Source organism: Chelonoidis abingdonii, chromosome 1, assembly GCF_003597395.2.
Source record: "Chelonoidis abingdonii isolate Lonesome George chromosome 1, CheloAbing_2.0, whole genome shotgun sequence".
In the NCBI taxonomy this organism is placed as follows: Eukaryota; Metazoa; Chordata; order Testudines; family Testudinidae; genus Chelonoidis; species Chelonoidis abingdonii.
This window is the reverse complement of record NC_133769.1, coordinates 273,308,289-273,333,826: the sequence shown is the minus strand read 5'-3', so window position 1 is coordinate 273,333,826 and position 25,538 is coordinate 273,308,289. Positions and strand designations below refer to the sequence as shown.

Sequence of the window (25,538 nt, the reverse complement as noted above, 5' to 3'; positions counted from 1 at the left end):
GCCACCACCAGCCAAAATATAGTGTTTGGCACACTTTCTGTTCCCCCAAAACCTTCCCTGGGGAACCCAAGACCCAAACCCCGTGGGTCTTAAAACAAGGGGAAACAAACCATCCCCCCTCCTTTCCCCCTCCCAGACTTTCCCCTCCCTGGGCTACCCTGAGAGACTACACTGATCCAAACTCCTTGGATCTTAAAACGGAGAGGAATTAACCTTCCCCCCCTCCTTTCCCCCCACCAATCCCTGGTGAGTTCAGACCCAATTCCCTTGGGTCTTAAACAAGGAAAAAACAATCAATCAGGTTCTTAAAAAAGAAAGCTTTTAATTAAAGAGAGAAAAAGTAAAAATTATCTCTGTAAAATTTAAGATTGAAAATGTTTACAGGGTATTCAGATCATATAGACTAGAGGGACTCCCCCCCCCTGCCCCCAGCCTGAAATTCAGGTTACAGCAAACAGAGGTAAATATCCTTCCAGCAAAATACACATTCACAAGTTAAGAAAACAAACATAAGACTAATCCACCTTTTCTAGCTAGTACTTACTATTTTGTACATGAGAGACTGTTTTAGAAAGATTAGAGAGAGACCTGGTAGCACTTCTGGCCCCTCTTAGTCCCAAGAGCGAACAACGAACAAAACAAAGCACAAACAAAGACTTCCCTCCACCAAGATTTGAAAGTATCTTGTCTCTCCATTGGTCCTCTGGTCAGGTGTCAGCCAGGTTCACCGAGCTTCTTAACCCTTTACAGGTAAAAGAGACATTAACCCTTAACTATCTGTTTATGACTACAGTGTTACTTTATTTGCTAATTAGGGCTTTTGCCTACTGACTAGCAAATATCTTATTTTCTTAAGCAAACTGAAGCTAACTTTAGTGTGTTTTTTTTAGTTTCATAACTATCCCTACAGGGGATTAATTCCCATGGACCCAGGATTTAGCACTTAATAAAAGGGCAGACCCCACACTGAACCAGGGCTGGGGAGTAGAACAATACAGTAGAACTTCAGAGTTATGAACCCCAGAGTTATGAGCTGACCAGTCAACCACACCCCTCATTTGAAACTGGAAGTACGCAATCAGGCAGCATCAGAGACCAAAAAAAGGGGGCAAAGTACAGTATTGTGTTAAATGTAAACTACTAAAATAAAAAAAATTAATTTTTTTTGTCAAAGGAAACTGTTTTGTGCTTGTTTCATTTAAATTAAGATGGTTAAAAGCAGCATTTTTCTTGTGCATAGTAAAGTTTCAAAGCTGTATTAAGTCAATGTTCAGTTGTGAACTTTTGAAAGAACAACCATAACGTTTTGTTCAGAGTTATGAATAACCTTCATTCCCGAGGTGTTTGTAATTCTGAGGTTCTATTGTACTGGGCTAGGGAGGGCATGTTCCCAGTGGAGGAATAGTTTTAAAATGACACTTTTCTAGCTGAGGAAAAGGGGGGTAGCGAGTTGTATGTGGCCTAGGAATTAAGGCTGATGCTGAGAGCTATGTCAGGAGTGACAATGGTTTTGTGAAGACTGCTCTAGTACCATAGACTTGGATTCCCCCCACAGCCAATCTCCTATGCTTTTTAGGAGCCGAAAGCCCTAAAAGAGATTGATTGAGCAGGACTAAGGGTACAGTTGCAGCTGCCCAGGTCAGCTGGCTCAGTCTCACAGAGCTTGGGCTGCGGGGTGTAAAATTGCTATGTAGACATTCTGGCTTGTGCTGGAGCCCAGGCTGTGGGATGGGACCCTGTGAGCTTGAACCCTATAAGCCCAAGTCAGCTGACCTGGGCTCTGAGACTTGGTGCTATGGGCTTTTTATTACTGTGTAGACATACTCAGAAACTGTTGACCCTTCTCTGATGAGGTATGCACACTATCAGTTTTCCTCCTAGGTGAAGGATTCAGTATGTCTTTGCATTCCAAGATATACCGGACAAATCCTTTGTCTTTATTAGTGAACAGGACATCCCCATCCTGTTTTTCTTCCTGTAAATATCCTCCCTTGTAGTTTTCTCAATCTCTCCATTGCAGTTGGCCCAGTATTCAAATAGGCATACAGTGCAAGGCATACAATACACAAATTGCCAGGCAGGGAGATAGGTATCGTTTACTTCCTGCTTGAAAGGAACATCTCTGAGGTATGTCACTTCCTGGCAACCTGCCTGAAGAACATAATTTCCAGTATAGATACATATCTCCTTAAATATTATCTGTACACACATTTCACAATGATTATGACAACCACAGGAATGCTCACTCCCAGGAGAGACCTCACATGCTGCACTTTGAACTATTATGTAACTATCCAAGCAGGGGATTCCTGTGTACCCCATGTCCTCTGCCAAGTGGCATCAGGGGGGTCACAGAGCTTAACTCTCATCAGTGATAATTTAGGGCTCTATATGTTCCTAGATCAGATTGAACTTTTATGCAGAAATATTTCTGCATAGCAAGTTGGACGTGTTTGTCTCTGTTTTGAATCATAAGACTGGAAGGGACCTCGAGAGATCATCTAGTCCTTATTTGTTTTGAAATATGGACAAAAACAAATTCTAGCAAAGCTGAAAGATTTGTCTGCAGTGAATGATAGAACATAAAATTAGGTCAACTCTGTAACAGTTTTTTTGTGATTAATTGTTATTGAGTATTTTCAGAGTTTAAAAAAAATTCTCTCTTTTTATTATCAGGCTTGCTGTATGTCACTCTTATCTCCTTCTGTGAAGAAATTTCATTTCATGTCATCTTTTGACAAGCCAGTTAAAACTGTGACCCAAAGACTGAAAAGTAGCTGGATAAAAATTTTCAGACATGGATTCAGTCACTGGCCAGTGTTTTCTATCTTTGGATGTACGTTTTAGGTTAAGGGGGAGAAAAACATAGGCAAGCAGCAGCCACCACCAATTTGGTCAATTTAATGGACACTCTCTATACACACACCTGATAAATTATTATATCTACTTTTAAGATGAGGTAGAATGTGAAGCTGTCAGGTGGTACCATTACCATAGCAATGAGAGAGAAACTGATACAATCCACACATTAAAGTACCCACTTTGAAATATTTACATTCATTTCTCTGGAAATAATAGAGAGCCATTAAATTAAGACGCAGAATTGGATTTTTTGTGACGTCAAAGCATCAGTACAACAATCTATGGGGTAAAACAAAATCTGATAATTTGTACAGGTATTGAAATGTAATACCAGTAGTGACATTTCTAGTCAATATCATTATCCTCTTGTTCATCATTATGGTCTCTGTCAATAGTGCATGAGTTACCACAGACTTCATTGCCTTGGCAGCAGAGTTATGTCTGGGACTTTGTTCTCACTACAGGCATTATTGATTTTTCTCAAGTTCTTCTTGATGGTGAGTCAGTTCTGGATGTGTTCTAGGTTTTTTCAAATGCTGCATAAGAGACTCTGATTGCACAGGGAGAGTAGTGACTTTTTTCTTTCCAATTTGTCAGTGATTATTTCTTGTGATGCTGGACTGTCTGCAGACTGTGATAGAGTGGTAGTTCAAGCCATTGAATGAAAGCTATTCTTTCCATCTATGATCTCTACGTTGATGTCCATATTACCAGCTGCTACATGGATGAGATTTCTGCCAGCATGAAGAGGTTCAGTTCCATTTGGAATGAACACGCCTCCCTGGAGTCTTTTTCTACTTCATTTTTTGCAGCACTAGTGATGAATTTCTTCAGCTCATGATAATTGTTGCACAATCCATGAAGGTGTGGTATGTCAATTAAACTGTGAGATACAGATTCACAGCGTAGCAAGGTATATATGCGGTGGTGTGATAATTTTGGGACTGTTAAATATTGTGCACTCCACAGTTGAGAGGCACCTTCTCTGAATGTCTTCTAAAGGATGATACTCATTGCTGACTGAAGTAGAAGCCTCTTTAATAACCAGAAGACCAACTGAGGCAGAAAAGTAACTGACCTCTGTAAAGTTCAATACCTGACTTTGGATAATATTCTGAGGCTTTCTTTTGTCTATTTCAGGCCAAAGGATTGAAGTGCCATTACACAAAACTACTTGTTCATTTCGAAGCTGTTTGTCAGGCTCACTTGCCAGAAGAACATCGACAAAACATTTGGATGACTTAAGTTCCTGCTTCTGATTACTAGCAGCTTGGATAACATCAGCTAATTTTATTGTGCTTCATAGAACAATAGTAGACTTGCCTTGTCCTTGCTGTGCACGTAATGGAATTGCAGAACCAAATTTTTTTTCTAATCTTGACTGTAATTTGCTACTGGAATTCTTGCAGTTTCTACATGTGAGGGATATAGGGTTTTATATCTTTGTAGCAGGTTGCACACAAGAAGAGCCTTCGTGTTATACATAAGATCATTGTCTCTTCAGTCAGCTGATAAAATGCAGTGTCGTAAGGTGACTGTATTGTTGCATTGTAACTAGATGGTTTTGCCGTAAGATTTCATTTTACTCAAGTAGGAAGAAAGGCATGTTGAGTGATAAACTGCATCCTTTGCAATCAAGTCTTCCATAGATATTCTGCACAACATGTCATATCGGTTTCTCTGAAGAGTCACCTCCCTTAGATTGGTGCTCTCCCCTTAGATTGGTGCTCTCCCAAATGTTTCCCTTTTATGAAGTTAGTCTCCTTCTGCGTGTCTTTTCTCAAGCAGACAATGCAAATGGACCAGTTCCTAGAGGACATGCATGCTATAGGTGGAGGTGAACATGATGCTGTCTGATCAGTTTAAGAGTTTATGTTCTTTCCTGGGTTCTCGACAACTCTGACATATGCCAAATTCTACTTGCTTGTGCATTTCTGAAAGTAGCCCCTGTGACACAGTATTGGTGGCACATCATCTAAACTAGAAAATTAATCCAGTGGCCACTAGTACGCTTCGTCTCTCCTTGCCTCTGCTGCCAGCATCACAGAAATCTCTCCAGCACTAGTGGCTGTTCTCAGTTTTTTGCATTCTCTTGATTTTCATGACTGCATTTTTCAAAACTTGTGGAGAGTCTTTTTTTTCTCTTTGATCTAAGCTTTAAGGGGCTCGTATCCTCTGTTTTCATACACTCTTTCCTGTGGAGGTAAAATTCCCACAGAATATTGTTAGCATTGCCGCTACCACCATTTTTCATCTTGTGCAAGTATACAGACTTGTGCTAAATTAGATCTCTGTTAGTTATCAAACTTGACAGTTTTGTTTAGTGAGCATTTTGATTGAAGCCCGCTGTGTATTGTCCTGTCTAATACTAATATTGATCTGTGCATAAGTGTCACTGAATTAAAAAGTTAGTTTCTGGAATATTTCAAAGGCTAGTACTGCATGCATGGGTAAGGCTACGATTTAGTCATGGGTATTCTTAGTAAAAGTCATGAACAGATCACGGGAAATAAACAAAAATTCGCAACCTGTCCATGACTAAGGCTGCGACTTACTCATGGAGTCCGTGACTTCCGAAGACCTCCATGACTTCATCCCCTGCCGGCTGGGAGTTACAGCGTACCCAGAGCTCCCCCACCTCTTCTGGCCACAATGGCCGGCAAGGGGGATCTGCTGCTCCTGGCCACCACAGGTGGCAAGGGTGAATACCTGCTGCTCCCTGCCCCCTCGGGCAGCTTGGGAGACCTGCACCACTTCCTGCCCCCATGGGCAGCTTGGGAGACCCTGACAACTCCCAGCCACAGCCAGGGGAAACGGGACCTTGGAGCTCCCAGTGCTCCCCGCCCCAGCCCCCTCCCCCAGCTGCCATGGCTACCCATTTTGTCATGGGTATTTTTAGTAAAAGGACAGGTCACGAGGCTTCCATGAATTTTTCATTATTGCCTGTGACCTGTCTGACTTTTTCTAAAAATACCTGTGACAAAAACTTATCTTTATCCATGACTTATACTATACTGTAAATGCCCTTGTCTAATGCTTGGGGGCGGGGGGGGGGGGACAGGCTAGCGGCACCAGCTGCCGCCTCTGGCCACTGCTGGGATCACTGCTCAGGCGGTCTCTAGGGCCAGCCACACCAGTCGCTGCTCTGGCAGGCCATTGGGCCACTCTCATGGCCAGCCAGTATGGCTGGTCCCAGGGCCACCGAAGCTGCTGGCTCCAGGGCCACCGAAGCTGCTTGGGCAGCCCCGGGGTCAGTCACACTGGTCGCTGCAGAAGTCACGGAAAGTCAAAGAATCGGTCACTTCCGCAACCTCCGTGACAGACTATGCATAGGCAATTACAAACTCAAACCTTCTACCAGGCAGGCTAGACGCTACGTTGTAAGCTTTTGTAGACACAGATAGAGAAGCATTACATTAGGAATTCACATATATTTATATCTACCTATTATGTGGTACAAACTATGGGCATGCACTCTACTGCTACTCCTGCACAACCTTCAGTGTGAGACTGATCTGGTCAGGAAATTTCAGTTGAAAACACAGAAAACTATAATAACAATTTGTGAGATATAATAATAAAAAATAAGACTATGCAATGTGAAAACATTTCATGCAAGTATTTGTAAAATCTTGATATTTGTCATTTTTTGCCACATGCTAAACAGCTTCATTTCTGGAAAAAAAAATATTGCCCATGTAAAACCAATAAAAATCTTTTAAGATGTTGTTTGGTAGCTGTGACCAACAAACACCAATATAGTGTTGAAATTAAATTAAAGAGCAAAAACTGTAGTCATAGTCATGTTTGTGTTTCTGGAACTGTGCAAAAAAAAGACGTGAAACAATGACTGTCACCTACAGGCATCAAGTATCAGAGAGGTAGCCATGTTAGTCTGGATCTATAAAAAGTGACAGTCCTGTGGCACCTTATAGACTAACAAAAGTATTGGAGCATAAGCTTTCGTGGGTGAAGTGGTAGTCACGAAAGCTTATGCTCCAATACTTCTGTTAGTCTATAAGGTACCACGAGACTCTTTGTCGCTACCTACAGGCATGTGGCACCACTGGGCTGCACCACCTCATACTTCATCTAAATTTACACACATCCACGTCATTTGAAAGCTTATTTCATGTATGATGGGTACATGAAACTCCAGAAAACAGGGCCCTTCTTGGAGAATTGCAGCACACCTAATAAGCTAACATCTCTGACATTCTTACATTTTATACAACATTTTTCATCTGGAAGGATCCTAAAATGACTTTAAAATTCAGTGAACTGGTATTTAAACTATGAACCGAGATCACTTCATGCAAAACTGAAATGCAGTCATGTGAGGTAACAACTGTTCAACAGTGCACAGACTTGTTACCCAGCAATGAAGGACAAGAAGTCAAAAACACTTCTTTCATTTGGAACTACAGAAGGAATTTATGTAGAACTTAATTATCCAAGTTGGAATTCTGTAATGTGTTGTTAATTTGATTTGTAGCACAAAGCGATGTCTATAGAACAGATTAGTTCAGTGTTTTGCTGTCTTGGATGTGTGGGAATATAACTAGACAGAAGTAAAAGTCCACATAGGGTGAAAATTGAATCAGTGTCAATGTCTCTGTTAATTTGGCTACAAAGAGCCTGATCATGTAACATCTGTAGGAGTTGTCAGTACCTCTCAAGATCAAGGTAGAGAGTACACCCATTTTGAGACAGGCTTTAGCATATTGTTCTGCAAAGACTTCACCGTGTACACAGTCCTTCTGTAAAATCCTTGGTCCTAAAGTTAATCTAGTAAAGCAAGGCTCTATCTTTGTGCCTTTATCACGTTGTTGTACGGTTAATGTTTGCCCTAAAATATGCATTTCAGTGCATCGTCGTTATAGCGGGAACTGGAAGCAACACCTATATTAATGCTTCTCTAACAGTTTCCATTGTAAAAAAATTCTTGCAACCTTATTTTAAGAACCTATAACCCCTCAAATATTTGCCTTAGGCCTTAGAAATTTGACAGGGGGAAAGGACTGTGCCTCTTGCTTCTCCCATCAAATTAGTTTCAATTTTGGCTGAGTTATAAAATACAGAAAATCACCATTTCCCATCTCTGGCTTGGGTCACACTGAATCATTTGGTAACATGCCAAAATCTGAATAGTCTGAGGTTGAACCCCCTGCTATAGCCACAGCATGCACAGTACTGGAGACCCTTGGGAGTAGATAGAGCCTGCCTGCTACTAGAGCTGCTGTGGTGGAGATGGGGAGAGTTTGACCAGGCTCAGCCCTCAGTCTTGGCTTAAGCAAACCCATCCACCTGCCAGGAACACCACATAGGGCAGGAGCCCCTGACCCACAAGAAGTTGCAGAAGAGAGTCAGAGTAGGCTCCTCCTAATCACCCCCAGACACAGCATATGGTTCTAGATGTCCATTCTCCTCTTGAGGCAGGAACACCCTCTCCTCCTCCCAGTCTTGAAGAAAACACATGCATCTCTGGGAAGGGAGAACCAAATTGTGCTACCTCTGACCATTTCCTGGGCCCAGGACATGGCCAAACCTTTTAGTTGCACATAATACAGTTGTTTCCTTTTTTTTACTTTGTCACTTCACAGTTTGAAAGAAACAAATTGTTACACTGAAAAACGGTCCTCAAAAGTTAAGTAATGCAAGAATTTACTTTGCATCAGCAACCTGAATTCATCCCCATGGTGCCTATGCATTATGATAGACTCTTATCACAAGATCACACTGTTTCTGTAGGACTCAACCTTGTTCTGATTGCATGATGGACTGTGCTCAGGGATTTGTGTAGTGAATAGGGCTGATATCTGTAAGATCTCTGTTTATATGCTATAGAGTCTAGTAATTGGAAGATATGTAGTGAATGAAGCTGGGGAATGTAGGAAGTTAAAGGATGGCCTAGTTGAGGCAGGTGAACACAACACAAGAGAGCTAGATTCTGTTCCTACCTTTGTTACAGGGTTTGCTTGTTGCTGAGCAAATCAATTAAACCAGACTTTTCACAGCCACCAGTTGTGTTCCTTTTCTCAGCCCCCGTGAGGCCCCAGCTGTCTTGACTTTCAGAAGGGCCGAGCACTCATAATTACATCATTGAGAGCTGTAGATGCTCAATACCTCTGGCAGTAAGGCAGTGTCATCTGAAGAATGAGTGCAGGGTTGGGAATCAGGATGTTCTTTGTCTAATTCTGACTCTCAATTAATCATTGTATGGCCTCAGGTAAATTGCTCTGAATGTGTTTCCTCATCTATAAAATGAGGCTAATACTCATCACCCAAGGAGTTGTGAAGATAAATTCACTTATGTTTGTGAGGCAACTAAACATAACAAAAAATGACACACAAATGGGTAATGCTGTACTCAGAGCAAGGTTTGGGTGCTGTACAGCAAATAAACCATGGGCCCCACATTGAATTATGAGGATGAAAAACACTGAATAGCTGTCTTTCATTGAGCACCATCCATCCAGTCCACTGAGTGTGGTACAGGTCCTGTGGGGAAAATAATTTGCAATTGTGTAGTTAAAGACTGTATCACAATACATTCACGCCAGGGGGCCAAATTTAGAGTAGTCTGTGCAGCCTTATTCTTGCACTTCCTAACGTTTGAGTGTTTGACTTTGCAGCTTAAGTAACTCTCTTTCACAGTGTGTTCTTTGTTTTGTCTGAATTTGGGTGACTAGGTTGAGTCTGCTGTGGAACTGAAATGTTCACACTGCTATTTTTAGCATACTAGGCTTGAACTCAGCTAGTCTGAATCTGCCTTCCTGGACTGGGAGGCTTGCTCCCAGCTGCAGTGTAGACATAAATTCATTAAAACTGAAGGGAGGCTCAAACTTCCAGCCGATCCCAAATGCTAATCTGGATTGTGTGGAGTGGGAAGAAATTTTGTTCCACACCAAAAGAGCTAGGGTTGTAAGTGTTCCTCACTGGAAAATTAAGAGGAAGACGCATTCATTAGAAAACTCCAAAGGGGGGTGCTGTAACAAACTAGAATGAGAAAAAAGCAAAAGCCTGCATTGCGTTTTGAACTATAAAGTAGGTTTTGATGAATGACAGAATTATTTCTCATGTTATGCACCGTGTGTATGTGAGAGGAATCTTAATTCTCTTTTTGTTTTGAATTATAGGTATGAGAATCTTAATTCTGTTTTAATTTAATTTAATTAAATTTAATTTAATTTAATTCTCTTTTTGTTTTGAATTATAGGTATGAGAAGGTGCCAGTAATTTTGGTTGGTAATAAAGTGGACCTGGAGAGTGAGAGGGAAGTATCTTCAAATGAAGGCAGAGCGCTGGCTGAAGAATGGGGTTGTCCTTTTATGGAGACCTCTGCTAAAAGTAAAACAATGGTGGATGAGCTCTTTGCAGAAATTGTTAGACAAATGAACTATGCAGCTCAGCCAGACAAAGATGATCCATGCTGTTCTGCCTGTAATATTCAATAGCATTAAAAATGACCTAACCTGGACCTAATTTGCAGAATTTTTGTCAAGTGGAAAAACTGTCTGCCTCAATTCCTGGTTTGTAGGTCACTTGGAATAAATCATAAGTGAAGTAACAACTTTAAGTCAGAGCTGAGCATTGAAAGTCAATCACGGTCTCTGAACACAGTGGGGTTAAACAACTACAACTTCTCACCCAGTACCCCCTTGTGCACGTACAGTTTCGTCATACAGTTGATCTACAGGGTGATCTCAGTTGAACTATATGTGTTTGCGTTGTCGGACAGCAGCAGCTATTTCATAAATTAGAAAATTCCTGGTGATGGAAATTGAAACTGCTAGAGAGAAGACCTGTGAAGATGATGATGTGCAATTAGCATATCCTATACTGATGAACGCAAAAGGAGAGGAAAGCCTTTCAGTTTCGATATACTGCATTTCAGGAGTTATACTTTTGCTTGTGGCCAAGTTTACACAAATAAGTATGCTAATTTCATCTGAACTTCTGACAGTTTTACAGGCCGATATGATCTACAAGACCTATATAGTTTTTTTTCCAAAATTGATGCAATTTCTACGCTTTATCTCATCTTGTGAAATAGAAAGCACTGCATCAGTACTTTGAAAGAAGAGAGAAAAGATCTGAAAAACTAATAGCTAGTGAAAAAACACGATATGGCATTGGAATGTTTTAAATCTTCCACTTTGCTGCTCAATAATGGAGGATCACTTCAGGTTTTGATCAGACAAAAAGCCAAACAAACCCTCTGTTTACAAAGCAGGAAACATCTTTATCACTTTACTGAACCAGGAGGAAGCAACTGTGATGAAAAAAATCGCTTAGCCTTACTAACAAGGAACACTTTAATAGATTAACTAGTACCATCTTGTAAGGAAAACAAAGCCATGTTGCATCCAGATGTTCCCTTTTGCAGAAACCTCATGGGACAGTATGAATAGCCTGCATTTTTAAGTTTGCTAAAGAAGATAATTTCTTTCTTGCCTTTTAAGGGCTAGGTTTTTTGGTGTGATCCCTAACTAACCTTTGGAAATCAAGTTTGCTATTTCATAGCTTTAATGTTGGCAACTTTGTTAATTGAATAACCATGTGAAATCATTTTGGCTCACAGGAGGAATATAGGTTATGGTTCTACTTTAGGTGAGAAAGAAAAAGCTTTTGTGTAATTGCCTGACACACTATTCAAGATTGCCCTGATTATTAGGGTATCAAGTAGTGGGAGCAAATATTTTGTTTTGCAAGGGTGCTCGATCTCTGACATTCTAGTTTTCCTAGCAGTGGAGTGTTTTATCATTTTGCATGACTAATGGCACAGAAATATCTATTCTGAAGTCTTACAATCAAGTATAGAAAAGTTTTCAATCAAAATGTCTAAGTTTTATATGTTGGAGCGATTGTCTTGAGCTGGACCTTTATAGGTAAAATTTGGTCATCAGAATGCAGTATCACTGAGCCTATGGTCTAAATATCATCATGTTTTTATTAGTTTCTCAGTCTTGTGGAGTAACAGTGTAGTTCCTTGTGTGTAAATGAATGAAAACGGGTGCATGTGTTCGGTGGGGGGTGTGTGTGTGTGTGTATCCCTTAGAAATGCTGTGATTGGAGTTTGGTTCTGACAGATTTACCTCTGACAGATTTACCTCTGTCAGCAGAACTGCTTTAAAAATGCTCTTAATCTTTGAAATGAGAAACTAAAGTATAAAACAGCTTCACAAAGTTTCTTATATAATATAGTAATATTAATGTTCTTCAGTGGGTGACAGCTAACGGAAACATTAGTGATGGAAGAGAACTGGCCACCACTACCCTTAGTCCTTGAAAAGCTTTTCAAGGAAATAAGGATGTTAAGTCTGATAAATGTGAGACCGTACTATTCAGATTTTTCTAAATCCTTGTAATGTAGGTTTTTCCTACCAGCTAATTGCTACAATCTTGGATGTTGTTGCACCTTTTTCATCTAATATTAACCATGTGTGTGTGCTGAAGTAAAAATTGAGACTTGACTCAATGGTATCTTCACTTCCTAAAATACCTAAATGGAGGAGGGGTCTAATGAAACCATACAATCTATTAATAAAATAGGCAGCTTGTCAATTTGGGAGACCTACTGCCGGAGTGCTCAAAAACATCAAATTTGGTATCAATTTACAGTTTGGAGTGCATGTTGAGCAATATTGTATACGAAATGCAAAGATCTTACATAAAAAATAGCTGTGTGACCAATAAGGTGGTATAAATAATATGTATGAGGAGCCTAAGTTGAAGTGTGTAACATAAAACAGATGGGCTTTTAATTTAGGAAAAATTGCACAAGTAAAATTCTAAACAGAAAATTGTAATAAAAAAGATACTTCCAAGACATGTTTTTCCTTAGCATTTTACATTTGTAATGACTAAGCAACACACAACATTCCAGGGGTATGGCAGGGGAAATGTAAATGCTCTTCTCTTTATTATGTAATTCTAAGGAGGTAGTTGTGCACTATTTGTGTTTCCACTAATATGAATATAGTGGAGCTTGAATCAGTGACAGTTGCATTTGGCTAAGATATTTTTGAAAGCTTAAGGATAGCAAGAGGGTAGTTAAATGAGCCACATTCAAGATAGGTGGCCACCTGGAGAAAGTCAGTGGTCTTGGGTCACCTCTTACTTTGTACCCTGATCAGACTACCAATTATATAGTATGTGAGAGTTTTTTATAACATGCCTTAAAATATTATGGTTTGATCCAAAGACCCATGTTTTCTTTTGCTGTTCTTGTAGAGTTTTGTACTTTTCTACAAAGACAGCATTTTTTAAGTTTTATTGATTTTTTTTTTTTTTTTAAGTTGCAACTTTCATTCTTTTCAGCTGTGATAATGGTAGCAACTGTTTTCTCCCATTTTTAAAAAGTAGGGAAAATAAATAAACCAGCATCAAATCAAAAGTATTACACGTAGGGGTTTTTATTAGAGCATCAAAAGCAGTTTTTGATGTCTTTCTCTTCTGTTCTGGCCAACAAGTAACTAACCTCTCTCTAACCCCAGTGCTACAGTTGCCGTCACTTTTCTGTGGGAAAACTACTGGTATTTGCTTTCGTGTATAAAGAATGTTGCCTAAAGATGTCAGCCATTTGGTTGGGGGTGGGTTGTGCATGTTTGGTTTTCTTTTTACCAGTGTAGAATCAAAATACTGGTTAGGCTTTAATGGTGAAACTCCGCGACAAAGCAAATGTTTTGACAACAGTAGGAGGCTTTTATCTGCATTGTTGTGCATCAGGTCTCAAGAATGACTGCAGTGGGTTTTGGAACTAGGCTTAACAGTATTGATTTGGGGTTTCCCAGAGGTGAATAAATATATTTCACAGTTAATTGTTGAGCTCTAGTACAACTGGCAACCTATAGATGGAGCAACAATTTATTGTTTTGTAACAATGTCAGTTGTTAAACCTTGATGTTTCAAATAAAAACAAGAATTGTACATAGAACTCAATGCAAACTCAGCAGTTGTATTTGGAGTTAAATTATTTTAACAAATAAATTTATTTAATGAAACCTGCCTTGGATTTCCTTGTATCATACAGTTTTTGGTTTTGTCAAATAGCTCATCCAAAGCCAATTAGAACTTCTTATTTGTAAACAACACTAAACAGACCTATTTAAAGTTGAGGAGATGCTCTCCTGTTGAAATGTTCTGTTGATATAAATTGAATGTATGCAAGCAAATACTAGTATTTCCATTTTCACATATACTGTAGCCTCACATACACTGCTACTGGATAAAATATTAAGAGAAAGTATTCTACAGGAAAAGGCCAGTGGATTGGAAGCTTATTACTGTACATCTCATTCTGAAAGGTTGAATAAAGATTTCTGTAAAGTGTACTAAAATGATGTAATGAGCTGAACTTGGTCAACCATGAAGATGTAATATCCAGTAATATAGTTACTTTTATTGTATTAAAATTGCAGTGGGTTAACATAAGGATTGATCATCATGTCAACTGTCCTGTTGATGACTGGGCTTTTATTTTGTTTGTGTTTTTAGTCTTACCTTGCTCTACAAAATACATTGTGTTAGCAAGAATAGCTATATTTGAACAATCGCGATGCTAATGTTAGCAGGATTGTTCTAGATAATGTTAATTAGCAGTTGCATCTTGGTGCTGCTGACATGACTATAATGTATTATTGTGTTTGAACTTGATGGGTATCGGGGGGGGGAGGGGGTGTTTTTTGTTGACAGGTCATGTGGGTTTTAAGGTGCCAAAAGTTGGAGGCTGGTACTCTGTAAGAACTCTTTATTCTGTGGACAACACTGTGAAGATTGACAAATTATGTTAATTTACACAGCCTTCAGCTGCTCTAGTCACTGATAACTGGCCCATTCATTCTGTAAACCAATTTCCAGTGCATCTTTGGCTAAAACTGGACAACCGCTGGCAACATTCAGTTAAATTAGTAGAATCCTTGGGTGGGAGGGGGGTTGTATAAGGGAATAGCCCATGCGGGTTCCTGACATTTATTGCACTATTCTAAATAGCTAAAAAACACAACATGCTGTGGAATGCGGGAACACTTGTTTAGGTTATGATATGACTTTTTCCTTTGTTTCCTTTTTTTAAATACTTACATTTGCAATGTTCTGCTGGTTGGTTGCTTCTGGGAAAACTTTACACTGTTTTTCAATTTAAAAATATCTGTCACGTTTTCTGTTTTCCAGAGATTCTCACTGGGCAAGCACTTGACTTCCATCACTGAGGTCATGTAGTGACTGCTTGCTCATCTTCAGAGTGCTGAACTATTCTAAAAATGGCCAATGGGAACATCTCTCCTATCCTTTAGGTGCTGTGCTGCTTTGTGTCCTCTCTCTAGTGTAAGATCAGTCCCTTTCTGACTACATGTAAAGGAGAAATTCCCACAGTACTAACAGGGCTTTGTGGGCTGCATGGCTCTCATTGACACCCTAGAACAGGACTTGGCAACCTTGGTAAGCACCCTGGCAGGCCGAGCCAGTTTGTTTACCTGCTGTGTTCACAAGTTTGGCCCATCGCGGCTCCCACTGGGGCAGCGAGAAGTGGCGTGGGCTGAGGGGTGTGCTGGCCGTGGCTTCCCACTGCCCCTAAAGCCTGGAGCGGCGAACCGCTGCCCTAGAACATAGTAATACCTTGCTATCCCTCTTTGCAACTTCTTTGAGTCTGTTTTAATAAACATACTATTTACATTTCTTATGAGATGCTTCATTGTATTATGCATCCAAGGTAGTAACTGCTCTGGGAGGAAATGAATTTGCAGATGCGTTGAGTTGTTGGGCTCTCTAGCGCCTTTGTCCATGCTGATATCATGTGACACCTTATGTTGTCAAGACATTTGGATTTTGAGCCTCATTGCTCCTCAGCTGAGTTTCTCCTTTGGGTCTGCATGTCTTTGGTGCAACAGTTGTTTTTCTTCTCTTCCTGGAATTGAGGAATGAAGACACCACTGGCAGCTTCAGGAAGTGCCAGGATTGTAGTTTTCTTTTCTTTTTGTTTCATCTCTGTTTTCATCACTATGGTCTGAATACCTTTCAAGTACAGTTGACTCTGAAAAGTGGCTGCATAATAATTTTATTCAATAGGCCTGTTGCCTGTCTATTCAGAATTATACCTGTATGTATTTTACTTGGTTTTTACTGCTGTTAGTCCTGCAGAGCCAACCTAGCTCAGAAATAGGAGCTGGGTTCTATTCTGGCTTAATGTCGCAAACCTGAACCAGACAGAACCCAGCCTGACATTGAGTTGCGAAGATGTGTTTGTGGATATGACAGTTATGAAAAAATATTCTCTACATGTAAACTGAGTATATTGTGATACAGTGAACCCTAATCCCACTTTTACAAAGCAGACGTCTTAAGCAGAGACCTCCTTGCTTTGTCTTAAAACTGAACTAAAGAATTGGATTAGTTCTCATAGTCTGCCCCAGCTGTTGCATTGGGGAAAGTGAAGAACACAGAGCAAACCCCAAAGTATTGGGTCTGCACCTATGTGGCATCCTGCAAGACCATCTGTCCTCAGCACAGACTTGGAAGTGACATGCTTGGCCTGCAGCAGAAAGGGATCAGCTGTTGCCAAAATTAGTGATGAGTAAGAGAACGGGGGCTGAGCTCTTGTAAAGAAGAATCCCAGCTTTCCTGTGTGTAGAATGTACAGATATGTAAACTAATTGCAAAGTTCAAACAGGAGATTCAGCTGGGCTTCACTTCTGCAGCAAGCAGAGGGAACCTGAAGATGCTTCCCTCTCATCCGCCCCTGTGCTCTCATGATATGAAATGAAATAATTTTGCTCAACCTCCTCACAGTCCTTAGGCTGGCTGTGCATATTGCTGTTACCCATGAATAGATGTTGTCAAATTTTGTAATCCCCCTGCATGCACACTCCTTAAAAAAACCCACATGCTAAGGCTGGCTTTATTTATTGCCATTTCAGACTTCTCCAAGTATCTGCTATAACCACAACTATGGTAACTATTGCAAGGAGAGTTGTCTTCCTGCATTTCCTCACTGGTGTGTACATGGGGCACACTGTATACTCCTCTAGCATCATCTGCTTTAGCAGCCCATGAGATGTGGCCAAAATGCTGTTGCACTGAAAGGGAATCCTATAGCCTCTGCAGTCTGCCCCTCTTTCTGCTTGTGTCTGACTGCCCAGGCTTTGAGTCAGAAAAGCTGGTGTTGGAGGAAAGTGTGGTGCTCTATTCCCTAAATACCAGTATGGCAGATGACTCTTTCACCCCTCGCACCAGCTAAGGGGAGGGATACCTGCAGATCTCAATAACCATTGGAAACTTCTTTTGGATGTTATTGGAAGTTAATAGCAGATCCATAGTTAAGGTTGAAACTAGCTGCATGTTAAAAGCCTGATTTTTTTTATTTTATTTTATTTTATATTTAAACCTCTCCCCTTCCCCAACACAGCTGCTCCAAAAAGAAACCACTCTTCCTGGAAGTGCTAAGCACTCAGCTTTTGAAAATTAGGTGACAAATTCAGGACACAAATTGAGCACCTCAAATTGCTAGCCACTAGGGCTGTGGATTAATCGTAGTTAACTCTTGCAATTAACTCAAAAAAATTAATTGTGATTAATCCCACTTTTAATCACACTGTTAAGCAATAGAATACCAAGTGAAATTTATTCACTATTTTTTGGATGTTTTTCTACATTTTCAAATATATTGACAAGATGTTTTGTTCCACCCAAAATGAAATATTTCATTTAGTTTTCATGTATTTTTTTTTAATCTTTTGATTTTTAGTTAAATGTAGCTACATTTTGGAACAAAAAGTTGAAGACTTTTCTCTTGAAAATGTCCAAAGTCATGTTTCAAATCTTTTGGAATTTCTTTTCCCATTTTTTTAAGGCAAAACTATTTAGCTGAATTTGCAGACAGTGCTGGTTGACTCAAAACTGCATTTTTTTTTTTTAATTTGTCAAATAAACTATTCACTGAAAATTTTTTACCCAGTTCTAGTTAGGAGGACTCTGAGGCATGTTTCTAATTCTCTTACACTCAAACACCCTTTAAGGGAATAGCCTTCCCTCAGGACACTCAACAGAATTGGTCGTGGACTTTTGTAACTAGTCAAAACAGCCAATGGATAACAAGGCCTTGAGGGAAAATAAACTAGAAAAAAAAATATTTTAAAGCCTCCTCTTGCTAGTACACTGCATTAATATCATGCTTTCAGGCAAAAATCTCTAAACACTTGATAAAAGTGGGTAAATATTATTTTTCCCCATTTTACAGATGTGGAAACTGAATCACAGAAATATAGTTATTTCCCCAAAGTTGCATGCAAACTTAGTGGCAAAATGGAGAACCAAATCTAGGTCTTCTGACTCCTATCACCCTCCTCTAATCACCAGACTGCTATTGCCCTATTACAATAACAAAAAATGAGGAAAGCTTTCCTTAAATCTTAGGAACCAAAGAAATGTGAAAAACCACTGTCCTGTCCAGTGGTTCTAAGATGTATTAGCTTGGGAAAAATAAGCACCAGAGGAGATAAGGAAGAATGTTATAAACCACTCTTTTGTATTTGTTTGCTATAATACACTTGTGGCCTAAACAATTTTTTTCTTGTTTACAAATTTTTATGAACGAAAAAGCAGCTTTCACAAATCTTATACTTAAAAACAAAGGGTCTAAAGCAACACAGAAATTCTACGCCAATTAATTTGACGTTGTTTGTGGAGAAAGATGCAGAAAGTATTTTAAGTGGCCAAATGAGGAATCTCTGGGAAAGAGGCCATTTGAGTAGAGCCAGCTACTATGGTTCCAGGAAAACAGGAAGGTCAGGCTTAATAAATTTGCAAGAATTATTCAAGAAAAGTGCTATTGTGAGAGGCAAGGGGAATGTCGTGGAAATAATCCATATGTTAAATGGTACTCTTCTCCTACCACTGGTAATGAATCAATTATATATAATAATGCTTGTCGGAGAGAGAGTTTTTTTCCTCTGGTTGGTAAATATGACCTAGAAAAGCAAGCAGGTACTAAGTTTCTCTTTCTATATAATCCTTTTTACAATTTGGATTTATGAGCTCTGAACAGTAATTTTTCCTAATCGGTGAAAGGGTGATTGGAAGAAAATAATCAAAAATGAACCATCACTTTGTGAATGCAACAATTGAGGTTGCATACACAGAGGGAAGGTATCCAGCCTGACAAGCATAGTGAACAAATGAAAAGAACCAGTTAGGCACTTTACAGATTTTTGTCCACAGAGACAGATACCTTCAGGCCATTAAAAAGTTACACTATACGTACAATGCACTCTGAGTTCAACAGTACAGAGAGTACCATGTATGCCAGGGGTAGGCAACCTACGGCCCGCATGCCAAAGGTGGCACACGAGCTGATTTTCAGTGGCACTCACATGGCCCGAGTCCTGGCTACCTGTCCAGGGGGCTCTTCATTTTAATTTAATTTTAAATGAAGTGTCTTAAACATTTTAAAAACCTTATTTACTTTACATATAATAGTTTAGTTATGTATTATAGGCTTATAGAAAGACCTTCTAAAACATTAAAACGGATTACTGGTAGACACAGAACCTTAAATTAGAATGACTAAATGAGGTCTTGGCACCCCACTTCTGAAAGGTTGCTGACCCCTGATATAGGCTGTAGGACTGAGAACTATAAATCAATGTAAAATCTAGAAGAAACGTGCAAGAGAGCCAGGTCTATAATTACTTTATTGATAGAGAAATTTCGATGAGAGGCTTACAGCATAGACCAGCCAGTTTGTGAGCTTGGCCTTCAGAAACAACAGTGCCAAATATATATACATAAACAAACCCCAAACCGTGCTCTAAAGATGAAAGGTGAGAAAATAATCTAAATCCTGATTCACACTATCAAAATTTCCTGATTCTTGAGAGTTTTCACAAGTGGTTCTTGAGAACTGTTTCAAGTGTATAGCTTTACTGATGTGCATGGATAGGAAAGTGCTGCTTATGGTTGCTGAAAATTGTTTTCGAAAAGCTTTTCTGTGCTGCTGCCAGCTGGCACATGCTAGTGAAACCATTTTAATTGAAATGGAACCAGTTCTCAAAATTTCAGGACTGGAGGTCTTTGGTCAGGAGCTACAGGTATAAATAGAAAGCCAGAGTTTTCAGTACTGCATTAAGGCTCTGATCTTATCAGAACTTTCCATGCAGGTTCTTGAAATGGCATACTTTTCTTAAGGTTATTATTCTCCATCCACCATTTGAAGGAATCCATTTAATATAAATGAAAAAACAGCTGGCTGTGAAAAGAAATAATTTCAGAAAACTTCTCATGCTTTCAACACACAAAAAAAGTTGTGGGTCACATACAGGGCTTTGACATGAATATAAAAACTTCCCTTTATTCATTACAGCTTTCTAAAATGGCTTTCTTGGGACTTTCCAAAAGTTAAGATTAGTCTTCAGGAATACTCAGCCAGAATAACTTCCTTCCAATAGTTTTGATCAGAGTTACATTTTCCCACACTTTTGTTAACAGTTAAATTGGAAATGCTGGACATGAAAATATATTTCTGCTGCTTGCATAAATTGCAATTCTACAACTTGTAGATGTTTATTTTATGTTAATGTGAGGGCTCACAAAAGGCACAGAATTAATTGGTACTGGAGACTGACATCTGTTTAGTGATAGAATGGGCATATCAATTTACTGTAACTGTTCGAACTAAAGGTTGTATGTGGTAAGGATAATATTTGTGTTTTCAGGTTGAGGGTGTTATCTGGTCAGTTTGCATCACATGCACGTGCATCTTTTCCATAGAATCATAGAAAGGTAGGGCTTGCAGGAACTTCAAAAGGTCAAGTTCAGCCCCCTGCACTAGGTAGGACTAAGTAAACCTAGACCATCCCTAGCAGCTGTTTGTCCAATTTGCTCTTAAAAACCTTCAGTTAGGGGGATTCCGCAACCTCTCTTGGAAGCCTGTTCCAGAGCTTAACTACTCTTATAATTGGCAAGTTTTTCCTAATATCTAATCTAAATCTCCCTCACTGCAGATTAAGCCCATTACTTGTTGTTCTGCCTTCAGTGGACATGGAGAACAATCAATCCCCATTGTCTTTATAACGGACCGTAACATATTTGCAGAATGTTATCAAGTTCCACCTCCTCAGTTGTTTTTTCTGAAGACTAGACGTGCCCAGATTTTTTAACCTTTCTTCATCGGTCAGGTTTTCTAAATCTTTTATCGTTTCTGTGTTCACCTCTGGATTGTCTCCAATTTATCCACATCTTTCCTCAAATGTGGCAACCAGAATCAGGGCTACCCAGCCTGACACCTCAGCCCGCTCCATCCAAGAGCAGCCCTGGACAAAGCTAAAGCGGCGCGGCGTGGCGCAGCTCCCCTGGGGCCTGAGCTCCTCCCTGCTCAAAGCCACGTGGCAAAGGGGTGGGGCTGCAAGCTGCGGCCGAAGCTTAGGTACTGTGGAGCCAGGCTGCAACAGCACTGTCCAGGGCAGCTTCTGGGCGTGGCGTTCTGGGGCTCTGGGAGAGGGGGGAGAAAGCGGCTTGGTAAGCTCCTCTGAGCCGGACCCTCCCCCCCTGCCCTGACCCCCAGCTCTGAGCCCAGCCCCTCTGAGCCTGGATCCGAGCTCCGAGCCCAGCCTCGAAGCCGGCACCCCAACCCATCCCCCGCATCGCACCCCCTGACCCCATCCCCTTACAGCTCTGAACCCAGCCCCCATGAACTGGACACCCCCTGACCCAGAGCCCAGCTCCCCACCCAGCCCTGGGCAACAGCAGCACCACCCCCAGGCAGCCCATTGGCACCAACCCTCACCATCACCCAGCAACAGCCCACTATGTAATTGCAAACGTATAAATACCATTAAAGCATTTAGTGTTTTTAAATAATGTATTATGTATTTTCAAATGATTAAAAATTAATTTTTGAAGTTATTTCACTGGTTATTTTTTACATTTCCAAATACATGATACTATAGTATTGCAACTTTTTTTAATGAAAGGGGCTCCCAAAATTGCTTTGCCTCAGGCCCCCTGAATCCTCTGGGTGGCCCTGCCCGGAATTGGACACACTGCTCTAGCTGAAGCCTCCTCTGTGGTGAGCAGAATGGGACAGTTAGCTCCTGTGTGTGACGTGTGACACTCCTATGAATACAACCAAGCATGATATTAGCCTTTTTTGTAAGTGCATCTTATTGTTTGTTTGTGATTCACTGTAACTCCCAAACCCTTTTCAGCAGTATTGCCGCCTGGTGAAGCTGTAGCTGTGCCTTTAATTTTTTTCATTCCTAAGAGCAGTATGTTACAATTATCTTTATTGCATTTCATCTTTTTGAATTCAGACCAATTTTCCAATTGTGAAGGTCATTTTGAATTCTAATCCTGTCCTCCAAAGTGCTTGTAACTCCTCCCAGATTGGTGTCAGGTGCAAATTTTATAATCATGCTCTTCACTCCATTATCCAAGTCATTAATAAAAATATTGAATGGTATTACACCCAAGACTGATCCCTGCAGGACCCCACTAGATATACCCTCCTGGTTCGACAGTAAACTATTCTGAGTATGGGCTTTCAACCAGTTGTACACCCATCTTATAGTAATTTCATCCAGACCACATTTCCCTAGTTTGTTCATGGGAATGTCATGTGAGACTGTATCAAAAGCCTTACTAAAATCAAGATATATCACAACTGCTGTTTTTCTTCTATCCACTAGGCCAGTAACACTGTCAAAGAAGGAGATTTAGGTTTGTTTGGCATTGTTTGTTTTTGACAAATCCTTGTTGACTATTCCTTATAACCCTATTATCCTCTAAGTGCTTACAAATTGATTGTTTAATAATTTGTTCCTGTATCTTTCCAGGCACTGAAATTAGGCCGACTGGTCTATAATTCCCACTATCCTCTTTGTTCCCCTTTTTAAAGATAGGTACTATGTTTCTCCATCTCCAGTCCTTCTCCAAACCTCACCCATCCTTTATGATTTCTCAAACATAAAAATTGCTCATTGTTCCAAGATTACTTCAGCTAGTTCTTTAAGAGCCCTAGGATGAATTTTGTCAGGCCCTGCCTACGTGAACTCATCTAACTTGTCTAAATATTCTTTAACCTGTCATTTCCCTATTTTAGCTTGCATTCCTTTCATCCTGTTGTTGTTAATAATTGTGTTGACCATATGGTCACTATCAGTCTTTCTAGCGAAGACTGAAACAAAATAGGCATTAAAACCTCAAACAGCTTGATTTCATCAGGTATTAGCACTCCTTCTCCACTAAGTAGCAGACCTACACTTTCCTTCATCTTTCTCTTGCTGCTAATGTATTTAAAGAATGTTCTTTTATTGCCTTTTATGTCCCTTGCTAGCTATAACTCATTTTGTGCCTTAGCCCTTCTGATTTTTTTGTTACATGCTTGTGCTATTTCTTTGTACTCCTTTGCAATTCGTCCATGTTTCCACTTTTTGTAGGATTCCTTTCTGATTTCTCAGGTCACTAAGCTCTCTTTCCTTTTAGTGAAGAGATATCTTAACTCTTTTTAACTGAGAGATTACACGTAATCTCCTCCTATAAAATGGGCAGAGCCAGGGCTCGCCAAGCAGAGCTCAGGTACTGATGAACAGAAATTGGGAGCAGGCAGAAACTTGGCTCTAGCATAAGTATCTGGCTATATGCTCAGCCGTGCTCCAGTCAATAGAGAATTTCTGAAAATGGACTGTGGTAGCTTGGCTTTGTATTTGCTTCCCTCTCCCCCTTTTCACCTTTTTTTAAATGTAGATACTTTTTTTATAAGCCTTTAGTGAGAGAGAGCCCATCCTTTCACAATTCCACTTAGATTTGTGATGAATAACAGTTCAGGTGACTTCAGCAGAGGCACAATATGCTGTCTTATTTCTCTCATGAGAATGTTTTGTGCTAGTGTATGAAATATTTGTTAAAAGTTTGCTGTGAGGGCTGCTTGTGGTAATTAAGATTCATGTCATCTTTAAGCTGTGTTGATTGGATACACGATTACAGGGCATATCACCTATTCCGTTATTGCACGTAGCATTTCGAATTAACTTACTCTGTGCAAATACTTGTAGTCATTCATTTAAAATACTTTCCATGAATATTCTATAATCATTTAAAAATCACTGTTTCTGTGAACTGCCCTGCCAGTAACCTTTTTGTCTAGAATATTTTTTATATAGGAAATGCTATTCTATATGGGTTCTTGTACTGCCAACATCACCATACCATCTGAGTGCCTTCTAGTAGTGCATTGAGTGATCTGTTACATGGAGTATGCTAAAGAGTCATGAACACAATCAAGCAAACACATTTAAAATTACTACCATTACTAGATAACTGTCATGCTATTTCCCTAAGCTGTAGTTGTGGTCAACAACAGTAATATTCTGAAAATGTGGATGAATGCAAGTACCTGAGATGCATGCCTTATTTTTCACACTACAGAAACCTGTTGATGAGAAATCTGATTCCTGACCCAAAAAACCTGGGGAATTGGACTAAATGATCTGCTATGGCCTCTTTGACTCTAACAATTCTATGACTGTCACCACAACAAAAAAACAAAGCAAAAAACGCCAGGCAAAAAATCTAGTTGGCACTGTCAAATAAAAAGCTGAGACACACGGTGGGCGAGGTAATATCTTTTATTGCAGCATCTTCTGTTGGTGAAAGAGAGAAGCTTTCTAGATCCACAGAGCTCTTCTCTCTTGTATCCTGAGGTCACCATGGCTACAACAGCACTGCAATAAATAAAAAAAATTAAATAAAATGTCTGCAGCAGGCAAAAGAACATTCTGATTATCAACTAAAACAGGCAGGAGAGATGCTGAAAACAAAGTAGAAAAAGCAGAAAGTTAATAATGGAGTGAGCAGTTATTCCAAACTTGGATCAGTGATTAGTATCCTCATTAGTGATCTGAGAAAGGGAAAAACAGTATGGTAACAAAACCTGCTGATAACCCTATCTATTTTGTCAATACGGGGGAAGATTGTGACTAGCAGCTACTCATAAAGGTTCTTGTGTGGTGTAAAAAAAACAAAAAATGGAGAAGTTTTCAGAATATTCCTTTATTTTCATTCAAGGCAAGGCAGAAGGAATGGGTTTGTTCAGGGTGACCCTCTCTAACCTCCTGATATTTTTTCCCTCCCACTCTGACTCAAGAGCACTGCTCTCTCACGGCTTTGTCTTTTCTTACAGCTGCTGTCCTACTTTCTCTCAGCTCTTCCTTAGCCACTTATCCTCTATCTTCTCTTCTCCCCCCTCTCCATGTAAATTCCTTACAAATTCCCCTAGATACCCTTCATCCTGAACTCCTCACCCAACCCAGACCCCTGTGTCTTGGTAGCCACTGTGTTGTATGCACAGTGAGATGGGTTCCCCAGTGAGCATCTATGGCTAACCTGCTTACATGTATTTCTTAGAACATAACATGATTTAATAACCCTATAAAAAGGTGAAAACATCTCACTTAAAGTTGAAATGCTTGTAATCTTCCTCTAGGAAATCCAGTTTATAGAGAGTGAGGCTGAAAAGCTTTAAAGTTTTTAGTATTACTGAGCCAAATCTAAGGGATGTCAATGCTGTTCAGTAAAAAACTGACCACACAAATCCTATCAATTGATAAAAACACCCAAGGAAGACTCCTAATGGTACAGTTCATATCTCTGATGTACGTACATGCTTTTTAGCCTCTGTGCCCCCA

General features: G+C 40.0%; 1 protein-coding gene across 1 annotated transcript in view; it reads left to right on the top strand.

The window, feature by feature from the left end:
* Window positions 1–13,868, top strand: part of RAP2A (RAP2A, member of RAS oncogene family) — a 33,967-nt gene extending 20,099 nt beyond the window's left edge. Inside the window, exon 2 of the mRNA XM_032771447.2 lies at window positions 10,082–13,868. Within this exon, the coding sequence (XP_032627338.1) occupies window positions 10,082–10,319 (238 nt within the window). The 3' untranslated portion in view covers window positions 10,320–13,868. The remainder of the gene's footprint in view (window positions 1–10,081) is intronic.
* Window positions 13,869–25,538: the final 11,670 nt, after the last annotated feature.